The sequence below is a fragment of the Danio rerio genome, chromosome 4, assembly GCF_049306965.1.
Source record: "Danio rerio strain Tuebingen ecotype United States chromosome 4, GRCz12tu, whole genome shotgun sequence".
In the NCBI taxonomy this organism is placed as follows: Eukaryota; Metazoa; Chordata; class Actinopteri; order Cypriniformes; family Danionidae; genus Danio; species Danio rerio.
In genome coordinates this window covers 62,135,778-62,147,466 of record NC_133179.1, presented here as the reverse complement: position 1 = coordinate 62,147,466, position 11,689 = coordinate 62,135,778, and the positions used below count along the sequence as shown (strand labels likewise).

At 36.0% G+C, this 11,689-nt stretch overlaps 1 protein-coding gene across 1 annotated transcript; it reads right to left on the bottom strand.

Annotated features, from left to right (window-relative positions):
- On the bottom strand, positions 1-5,377 carry LOC108181760 (uncharacterized). The gene is made up of 3 exons (XM_017354333.4): positions 5,324-5,377; positions 4,830-4,977; positions 1-1,707 (listed from the first exon to the last, which is right to left on the bottom strand). Exons 2-3 carry the CDS (start codon positions 4,912-4,914, stop codon positions 815-817), a joined length of 978 nt encoding a protein of 325 aa, XP_017209822.1. The 5' UTR covers positions 4,915-4,977; positions 5,324-5,377; the 3' UTR covers positions 1-814.
- Between the last annotated feature and the right edge of the window lie 6,312 nt (positions 5,378-11,689).

The window sequence follows — 11,689 nt, the reverse complement described above, 5'->3', positions numbered from 1 at the left end:
TTTCCCATACACCAATTTATTTGTAGTTATGTGGGAGTTTTCACATGAACATTTCTTTAAGGGAAACTAGTTGTCTATAGAAAGTTTAATTGTCTGAATACAGGAAAACGTTTTTATTTTCTAAAATCAGTCCATCAAAATAAATGTGTAGTGTTCTGAAACCAAAGTCTTCTTTTGTTACCCACAACACATCAAGATTTGATCAAGTCAAAATCTCATAATCTGACACAAATCTGATCTGTTGTAATTGGCAAATGGCATTGTGTAGTCTGATCAGGGCTTTATGGAGTCTGCATCAGTCTCTCACTGTCATTGCAAGTTCACACCAGCCGAGTTTAGGTGGATTTTTATTCACCAACAAGTTTTGTGAAACTGCAGACAAAAGCCAAAAATTGGAGGCAAATCGGTGTTTGTTCAAGGGAGTGAAAATCAAACAATGTGAACGATCAAAAACACAATCTAAGAGTGTAGGACAGTTTTCTCTGCATCTCCCCAAACATTTTCTCCTCCCTAATCTTTCTAATTCTCTTTTCAGAGCCGACCATTTGATTGCAGTGTGCAATGTGCACAAATTTGGTTCTCAGTTCATAATAACTTAAAACACATATAGAGTTATTTTGCTTTCTTGCAAAGAAGAAGTAGAAACTCTCACAACCTGGTACATCTTCACCCCTCTTCAGTTATTGAGTTTAAATCTTCAGGTTCAAAAGGTTTCATTCCAGTAACTTGAGATGTATTCAAGAGTTCACATTTGTCCCGAGATGCTATTCCATGCTATCCCGGGTGAGAGCCTTAAGCTCCGCTTGACAAGGCCTCATTTTTTCTCTCCATTGTGAAGCTTCATATGATTGACGAGGCTTCTTTTATGTTTAAAGCCCTTTCCACACTCAATGCATCGAAAACGCTCGCCTGAGTGAATCTTCATGTGTTGCTTTATGGAGTCTTTGCATGTGAGACTCTTTCCACAATGATCACATGTGGTTCCAGTGTGACCATTGGTGTGATTCATGAGCCTAGCTTTGGTTGTGAAGCTCTTTCCACAATGAGCACATGCAAACGGCTTCTCTCCAGTGTGACTTATCATGTGGTGATCGAGTGTGTTTTTACATCTGAAACTTTTACCACACTCTGTGCATGTGTAAGGTTTCTCTCCAGTGTGAATCCTCATGTGGATGGTAAGGTTTTGTTTTTGAGAAAAACCTTTCCCACACTGTGTGCAAATAAAGCTTCTCTCTCCAGTGTGAGTTCTCATGTGGACTTCAAGGTTGCCATTTTGCTTATAACTCTTTCCACACTGGAGGCAAGAGTAAGGCTCCTCCCCAGTGTGAATTCTCATGTGCGCTGCCAAGTTTCCTGTAGTATAGAAGCTTTTCCCACACTTTTGGCATGCATACGGCCTCTCTCCAGTGTGAATTCTCATGTGCACTGTTAAGTTTCCTATAGTATAGAAGCTTTTTCCACACTGTTTGCAGGTGTAAGGTTTCTCCCCTGTGTGAACTCTCATGTGAACATCAAGGTTTGACCTTTGACTAAAACTCTTTCTACACCGTTTACAGCTGAAATTACACCCAGATTTGGATTTCCGAGGTCTTCCGCGTGATGAAGTCTTTTTAGTGAGTGTGGGTTTTTCATCAGTTGTTATTTCTTGGTGTTTTTTTTCTTCCATTTCATTCCATTGATGAGTCTCTTCTTTCAGCACCATCAGGTCTTTAAAAAAAGAACAAAAAAAGTTAACTTTAGTATGAAAGCACAAAGTGGTAAGCATGATATGGATATTTACCCCAAATATTTAAGGGACTCTACTATTTACTCTCCATCATGTGCTTTTAAACATTTCCTTTCTTCTGGAACACAAAGTAAGCCAGCGTTTTTATCACAATATCTTATTTTGTGTTCAACAGAATCAAGAAACTCATCAAGGTTTAAAACCGCACAATGGAAAGTAAATGGTGAGGCTATTTTCATTTCTGTGTCAGAAATACCTTTAAAGGGTTTCTATTATGAACCTTTTTTATAAGATGTAAAGTAAGTCTTTAGTGTTTCCAGAATGTGTCTGAGGTTTCAGCTCAAAATCAGATCATGTACCTTGCAGAATATTTCATTTTGGGGGTCAGAGGAAAACCAAGCTCTTTTTGTGCCTGTGGCTGTAAATGCAAATCATCAAATGCACTCGCTCTAGATTACTCATGTTGTGTTTCCTCATGTGCATCTCTTTCTTGGAAAACCTGATTGACACAAATCCTGCATGTTCATAGCAAGTGCGCATAATTGAGCTTATATTTGTGAGTTTGCATTATTGTATATAACTTATGCAAATGTTTCCCGGTACTGGTTTGCAGCTGGACAGGTATCCGCTGTTTAAAACATATGCTTGATAAGTTGGTGGTTCATTCCACTGTGCAACCCCTGATGAATAAAGGGACTAAGCCGAAGGAAAATGAATGAATGAACTTGTGCAAATGCTTAATGCCATGTTTGCTGTAAACTGGAGTGATGAGAAGATGACAAACTTTGCTACTTGTTTTCATTCATTTGTACTTTTGTCTTTGTTTTCTTGCCTTTGCGTATATCCTGAGGCTTAGCTGAAGACCTATATGATGACATTTTATACCCGACAAGATGCAGAAATGCCATATAAAAAAAGGTTATCTGCTTTTTGTCCAATCGGGGACAGTGACAACGTAAATATACAAATAATAATGTTAACTCAGGGTTTGCGAATGTGTAATGTCTGTTAATGAACACCCAGGATTATTTTATAACCCCAGGCATAGCATGAGCAGTGTGAAACGTATTTACAGGTAACCCAGGATTCTGTTTATCCAGGGTTAGAATGACCCAAGGGTTAACAATTTCAAGTGTGAAAATTCCTAAGAATACTTAGCATCAGCTTTCAGAATAAGTGTAGTACAACGACAAACAGCAACATACAAAAATTCTCAATCATGTCATAGTGACCTGATCTCATTTGCTATTGATTTAAAACTTACTATTCAGTTGCCTATTGGAGAAATGACATGGGATAATAAACGGCTATACATGTTCATGACTATACATACAAAGAAAAACAATAAAATAAGAAAATATGACTTTGCAACATCAAGCAGCATTAGGCATGTGCCAGTATAAGATTCTGACAGTATGATAAGCTTGAATAAAAATATCATGGTTTTAAGGTACTGTGATTACTGCTCTAAATATATTCTTTTTAAATGTCTGGGTAAAAAACAATGAGATTTAAGACCTACAGCAAAATATTTCACTAAATTTAGGACTTTTTAAGGCCTAAAATTTTGATTTTGGAAATCAAGACATTTTAAGACTCCACGGAAACCCTCTTTATACACAATAGTCCTGGTAATTAGTTATTATAATAATGATGTAATTCTAACTTAGATACTATCTGTGAGAACTAGAAATTAGAACTAGAAGCAAGTTTAAACCCATGAAGAAGTTGATGAAAAAAGGGGAATTGTGATCAACGTGACATATGCAAACATATTCCTGTCTTTCAATGAGTGCTTATGTGCATTTAGGAGAACTAGGCAGCACACTAAGGGCTGCAAGATGGATTTAATTCAGTATTCTTATTATTAAAATATATCTGAATGAAAGGCGAAGCAGTGGCGCAGTAGGTAGTGCTGTCGCCTCACAGCAAGAAGGTCACTGGGTCGAACCTCGGCTCAGTTGACGTTTCTGTGTGGAGTCCCTGCCTTTGTGTGGGTTTTCTCCGGGTGCTCTGGTTTCCCTTACAGTCCAAAGACATGTGGTACAGGTGAATTGGGTAGGCTAAATTGTCTGTAGTGCATGAGTATGTGTGGATGTTTCCCAGAGATGGGTTGCGGCTGGAAAGGCATCCGCTGTGTAAAAACTTGCTGGATAAGTTGGCAGTTCATTCCGCTGTGGCAACCATGGATTAAGAAAGGGACTGAACTGACAAGAAAATGAATAAATGAATGAATATCTGAATGGGGATCAAATTACTGAGTTAGTCTTAGGCCCCGTTTACACTGATGCGTTTTCGTTTTAAAATGCATAAGTTTTGCTATGGTTATTAGTTTTTGAGTGCCGAAAACGGAGCTGTTTTCAATCTAAAACACTGCTGCTCCAGTGTGGATGGGGGAAAACAGAGGCAGGGCTGCCAACATTCGCCTATCTGATTGGGGCTTTTCCTCAATATTAAGTAGCCTAACGTTACACAGAGTTCAGCCCTGCATCCTCTTCTTGCAAGTTCAGACTTCGCAAGTTTGATCAAGGCTGCAGTCTCCCCCTCCTCTGTTTGATATGGAAAACAGTCTACCGAGGACACGGGTAAATCTTTAAAGGAAACAGTGTACTTTATAACTTCCTTCACATTACCCTGGCTACGTTGTTTCACTTTCTAAACAATAAAATGAAAACATGATTTAAGGAACTGCCTATTTTCATTTTGATATTAGCAACTTAACAGACAGCAGAAATATTGTGGCGTCGTGCTGCATTTATGAGCGTCATCTTCCCTGTGTGGATATTTATAACAAAATGGAGCCTATAACAACTGCCTCTTTTCAATTTCAGTGATAATATGAAACATACCCTCTCTTTTGCTAAATATCAGTTTTACTAATCGATAAAGGCCATTATAAAAGTATAACAGACAATAAGTTTATACATCTGGGTAGATAGGCTGCATAGATTGCCTGAGAGTGTGTGTGGTCACGTGATGTGCGTTTTTAGTGTTTTGGTGTGGACAGAGAGCTGTTCAGAAACGCTCAGTGGACTGCTAGTGTGGACATCGTTTTAAAACTAAAGTGCACTAGTGTAAAAGGGGCCTGAGAATAAAAATTAACCTGTTTGTTCTTGCAGATCTTCCTGTTTGATTCTGAATGTTTCTTCAATTTTCACATCTTCACTCTCCTCTTTAATAAACGCCATCTTTATAACAGGGTGGAGATCAGTCGATTCTGGAGGAGTTTTTCTCTGCTTGGACACTTTATCCTGTTTAAAATAAACAAAACAAAAAAATGTCCTGTTTAAAATAAATAAAACAATGAACAGAAACAAAATAACTTCTCTTTAACACTTAACTACTTAAACAGTTTCTTTATAAAAGAGTAATTCACAAAAAGAAATCAGGTAAAACATTCCCTTAAAACACGTACTACACACTTTTCTGTTACTTTATTTTAAATAAAAGCCCTTGGTTACTGCGAATAAATTAGTACTACGTTGTATAAAGGGTTAAAATGATATTTCCAACAGCAGTAACATAATTTAACATCATATAAAAAACGAAAACTTTAACTTTAAATCGGTTTATATCTGTAAACGTTTTAAAACAAACCTTTCTCCAGTTGAATTACAGCGCTGAAGCGGCGCCGCCTGATGACGTCACACCCCATGACAAAATAAAAGTCTTTATTGTTAAGCTTTTTTGCCACTTACTGTCATGACTAGGGCCAGATGGAATCTGCAGATGTTTTTTGCTATTTCTGCTGAAAAGTTTGGTAGAAATCTGCGGATTTCTGCAGAATGATTTTGGAAGTATCATAACTAAAACCTTAATATGGGAAATAAAAATAATACCTTTTTTACTTTTATTTAATGTTTACAATGCAAATCCAAATAGATTCACCTTATTTGGTAAACAAAGCAAGTCTCTCATATAATATATCTACTAAAAGAGAGAAAATATTACTTTACAAACTGCAATGTACCTTAATCCGATTAACATTTTCATATTAGTCAATAATATTACTGTTATTAATTTTAAAACTGATTAAATTTAGATTTACACATATTTACTCAAAGTAAATAAACAGAATTAATGATGGGCTAAAAATCTGCGGAATTCTGTGGAAAATCTGCGGAATTCTGCAGGAATTCTGCATTCTTTTTTTCTATGGTTGCATCTGCATTTTATTTTCTGTGATAGGCATATTGAATCTTTTTCAATTAATTCAATAAAGTTGCTCTTTAAACAGCTTATAAGCATTGTGATTTAAACCTGTATTTTGACCCTAATAGTAAATTGTTATTATGTACATCTGAAATCAAATGCATTTTATACTCTAATGAAAAATACATATTGAAATAGAACAAAAATAGACAAATGTATTTAATATTCCACAGTTTTATTTTTTGAGTACTTGGTTTTCACTATTTAAGCCTATAATTTAAATGTTCTCTCTGTGTTTAAGTGTACTGCGTGTATAGAAGAGTTGAATGATTTTATGCTCTTGATGAATGTGTACAGCTGTATATTTGTATAAATAAAAAAATGATGACAGATTGTGGTGTGTTTTGTCATATATACAGATTAAATTATAATATGTATCCTTTTGAAAAATGTAATTATTTAATATATGTTGGTTTAATGTTGAAAAGGTTGTTTATGCATTCATTTCAACGTTAAATCATTTTGATAAATTATATGTTGAATAGTTGTGGATTCTATGATGTTTCAATCGACCTAAAATCAACATCATTTCAACGTTAGATAAACCAATTAGGTCATTTATATGTTGAAAATGCGTGGATTCTGTAACGTTGTTTCGATCGACTGAAAGTCAGCATCGATTCAACGTTGGGTAAGTAACCAAGTGCGACGATTTCAGGTTAGATTTGAATGGAGTGCCTGACGTCGTTTCAACATTACCCAGATGAGCAAAATGATGTTGAATCAACGTCGGTGATCAACGTGGATTCGATATCAAAAGAAACGTTGATTTTAGGTTTTTTGAAAAAATACATGTTTACTTGGCCTAAAATGTACATTCTTAAATGTTATTAAGGGCAGAAATTCACACATAGATTAAGGTACATCTGAACAGTGATTTCCAATAATAAAATCGATATGTCAAAAAATGCCGTTTATCGTGTTTTGCAACCAAACTCTTCATATACATACTGTTGAAGTCAGAATTATTAGCCCCCCTAAATTATTAGCCCCTCTGTTTATTATTTCCACAATTTCTGTTTAACAGAGAGAAGTTCTTTTTTCAACACATTTATGAAATAATATTTTACTAGATGTTATTCAAGACACTTCTAAACAGCTTACAGTGACATGTGAAGGCTTAACTAGGTTAATTAGGTTAGCTAGACAGGTAAGGGTAATTTATTAGGCAAGTTATTGTATAATGATGGTTTGTTCTGTAGACTATTGGAAAAAATATATAGCTTAAAGGGGCTAATAATTCTGACGTTAAAATTAATTTAAAAATTTTAAAACTGCTTTTAGTCTGGCCAAAATCAAAGAAATAAGAATTTCTCCAGCAGAAAAAAAAAATCAGCCATACTGTGAAAGTTTGTATTTATTTATAATAATTATTATTATTATTATCTGACTGTGGAAATTTCCTTGCTCTGTTAAGCATCATTATGGAAATATTTTAAAATGGAAGAAAATATCAAAAGGGAGGCTCATAATTCTGACTACAACTGTACTTGCTTGTTTTTTTACTAATTTACTTTTGTATTTGCATTTTAATTTATTTTCAAAATAGGATTTTATTTATATATATATAATCATTTTATTTATGTAATATGCTTGCTGTTTACATAAGAATCCTCTGCCTTTTATACTTTAGTTTTAATTCATTTCAAAATTGTATTTTATTTATAATTGTTTTATTTCTGTCATATGCTTGCTGTGTGTGTTTCGATGTTTATTTTGTAATAAACTGCAATATATTTAAACAGTAAGGCCTTTATCTTTATTTATTGCCTGTTTAGTGAAGGGAAGTTCGGATCATTTTACTGACTCGTATCTTTGAGTCTTTTTTCTAGTCATTTCGTTCACTTGGTTCAATTTGCCAAAATGTTTTTAAAATTTTACGAATTGCTTCCAAACACATAAGTCATAAATAGAATACTATAAGAAAGAGAAAATAATAATTCAATGTTTACCTGCTCTTTTGTCAATGAAAGCATTTTTGTCTCTTTGCTCAGCTCAACTCTTCATGTCTTCTAATGTCAGTAATTCGGTTATGTTACACTGGCAGTCACATATAATCTTAACTAATGTACACAGTCTGAGCCGATAGAAGCCATCATAATTAGTTCACCTTTCAAGTCTTGAGTCGTTTGTTATTTACGTAACAGAATGACTCAAACCCGAGGACTCGAGAGATGAGCGGTTCAATTCTTTTTCCAGCTCTAAACACATATAATTGGCCCGTGAGAAACGAGTGACTCAGACCCGATAGAGGACTCGTTTATGATTGACCCATTAATAACCTGGTTAGAGATATCTGCTCCAGTCGGGAATTGAACCTTCAACCTTGTGATCTACCCAAAGTGTTATTTATGGACATATTTCTTGAACTAGTACTGTTATATATGCATTGAGTAGTGTCTGGTGGGCAGAAATGCCAAAAAAAAACTTAATTTCACTTCTTTCGTTCAATTTCTCAAATTTTCTTCTTTTTCTCATATTTTTTTCTTCCCCTTCCAAAACAGACTATTGTTTCCCAGCTTTAGCGGAATCAGTAGAGGGTCCAGGGTTCAAGTCCCTGTTCGGGCATGCAAGACTCTTTGTGGAGCCACAGCTTTTGCCTTTGAGCTATCGCTTGCTGAAAGTTTCATCTAGATCCACAACACATGTACTAGGCATGAGGACATGGAAGTACAGGCAGTCTTGTAATCGTGGCTGAGTGGTTAAGGCGATTGACTAGAAATCCGTTGGGGTCTCCTCCTGCAGGTTCAAGTCCTGCAGACTATACCTACATCCTGTTACTTTTTAAAATTGCAACAGTCATCAATTGTTTGCATTTTCAGTGTTTCTGGGAAAAAGTGTTGTGCTGGTAGGAGAAGAAAAACAACAGTGTGTGCTCACTGAACAGGAAGGACCATATCACATGGAGGAACATACCAAACAAGAACTGCAATGGCTGTCCCATAGCTCGCCGTGATTGTATAGTGGTTAGTACTCTGTGTTGTGGCCTCAGCAACCCTGGTTTGAATTCGGGTCATGGCAGGTTTTTCAAGGTGACATTGACTTCGCACTCTGTGTTGCCATCCTTAATCTCCAGCCTCCTTTTAGTGCAGGCTGTGCTAATGGCACATCCTGAATGTTTACGTTTCCTAAAGTGTGGAAGACTAGGGGTCCGTTCTTCATACGTGGATTACTCAGTTAGCTGGATTTGGATATTGACGATTTGACATGATCCAGGATCGTTTCATTCTTCAAAGCTGATCCAAGAGTTGTTGTCATAGCAACAGTTCTGCTAGGTCAAACCTGATCGGGAGCAGGTTCAATTCATATAAACAGGATTAGATCGGCTTAGTTCAAGCAAAGATAATACAGAAAGTATGTACCGAATTCTGATATTTTCTTACAGTAGTAGTTATATACACTTGGGAAAATGGTACATATATTTTTAACTATATATATAAAGTTATAGTCATTAATAAAATAAATTAAGTTATACATATTCATAAAACGTATGCAAACTGCACCCTCGAAATGAAAGTACAAAGACTGCCACCTGGTGGTGCAAAGAGAAAACTTATTTATATGAACTTTTTAAAACGCTTTAGTACAAATTGTGTATAATAGAAATGCACAATATGTGACTTTTTAAAAAAAGCAATAATACGAGGGGGTTCCAAAATGGCGACGAGCTAGACAGACGTGCAACTCAACGCTCTTACCACAGACGGCCAGAATTTAAACTTTAAGAAACTTTTAGATATTAAACTGACGAAATAGTTTCCGAGTTCAACTGCGGTCACAAAAAAAAATTGCTTCACCATGGCAAATCGAAGAAATACAAGGAAGAATCCAGAGGAAAGTCCTGACGGTGACGAAGCTAATGGTAGCGCCAAGCTAACAAGTGAAGCTACAACAAACAACAACAGGAAAACGATGTAATGAAGGCTCTCACAGACATGAAACACTTTTTCACATCTCAATTTGAAGGCGTTCTGAATGCTATTCAAGGAATTAAAAATGAAATCTCCAAATTTGGTGGCAGATTAGCAGAGGCTGAACATCGAATTAGTGATACCGAGGATAATGTGGATAAGCTACAAAAAACTGTGAAAACTCTGGAAAGCCGAGTTGTAACACTCAGCGCGGACCTGGATGACTTAGAAAACCGTAATCGCCGTTGCAATCTCCGGCTAGTCAACCTACCCGAAAAAGCGGAAGGGACGGACGCAGCAAACTTTCTAGAAAAGTGGCTTACTGATGTGTTTGGAGCATCTACTTTCCCGAGTCCAGTGATTATTGAAAGAGCGCACAGAATCGGCAGGCTCCAGGCAAAGCCTCAGCAATACCCGCGAATACTGATCATGAAATTCCTCAACTTTCGTGACCGACAGAGAGTGATACAGGCTGCCAAAGAGATGGGAATTGTGAAATTTCAGGAGAACAAGGAGATGTTTTTCCCGGACTTCTCGGTAGCGGTGAGGAAACAACGAAAGCAATTCGATGATGTGAAGAAACGACTCCAGGTACTGAACATTCCTTACAGATTTATGTATCCTGCCAAACTGAGCTTCATGCATAAGGGCCAGTGGAGGATCTGTGAGACGCCAGAGGATGTACAGAAGTGTATTGAAGAATTCGGGGAAACATCAGGAGAGTAAAGACAAATTTCAAATAGTTGGCTGAATGTTCAACTGTTTTATTTTTCAAAGCTATTATCATAAATCAAGGTAATTAACCGCGAACACGTAACGTGACAATTATTCACCTACTGTATAATGGCCGGTTAAAAACAAATAGGCCTATATTTAAATGCAAGTCAGTTCAATGATTGTTTGAAGAAAATGTTTGATTATTCTTGATGTTCCATTTCATTAGGTTGTCTGTGGGTAGGGCAATGTCTAATGACTCTTTTATTGCTAGCCAAGGATGTGTTCCTAGTAATACGACCATCCAGGCCTGTTGAAGAATCTTTGCAATATGATGGGAAAGAGATAGATACCGGCTGGTTCTGTTCAAATGGGGTAAACGCCGGTTTGTTAAGGGTTTTCTTTTCCCTTTTTTCCCCCTGTTTTTTTTTTCTTTTCTTTTTTCTTTTTCTTTAATGGGCATTTTTTTTTCTTTTTTTTTGTATTTATTTCTTTTATAAAATTTTTGCATTATGATTATGGACATGTAATATTCCTAAGTATGTCAAGTGAATCTCAGTTAACATTTATATCCTGGAATGTTAGGGGGTTGGGTAAACTTTCAAATTTAAAACAAGTCATGACTAGACTTAAAACATTTAAAGCATCTATTGTATTTCTACAAGAAACCCATCTTCTGTCTAACGAATTACTAAAAGTACGTAGAAGATGGCCAGGTGAAGTAATCTCTGCTTCATATGCATCTAACTCAAGGGGTGTATTAATTCTGATACACAAAGCCATTCCATTTAAAGTGTCAAAGGTGATTGCAGATAAATTCGGCAGATATTTAATTGTTCAAGGCTTTCTTATAGATAATAATATTACCCTTGTAAATGTGTATGGACCCAACTCTGACAGTCCAGAATTTTTTGAGAACTTGTTCTTAATCTTGGCCTCTCAACCTGGCTATTTAATTATAGGAGGAGATTTTAATGTGACATTAAACCCACATTTAGATTGATGCAATAGTAAAGAGATGGCTCACACACAAAGTAGGAAAAAACGTAATAGTTTTATAGAGGAACTTGATTTATGTGATCCATGGAGGAGAAAATATCCAAACAAAACTGAATATTCATGTTAT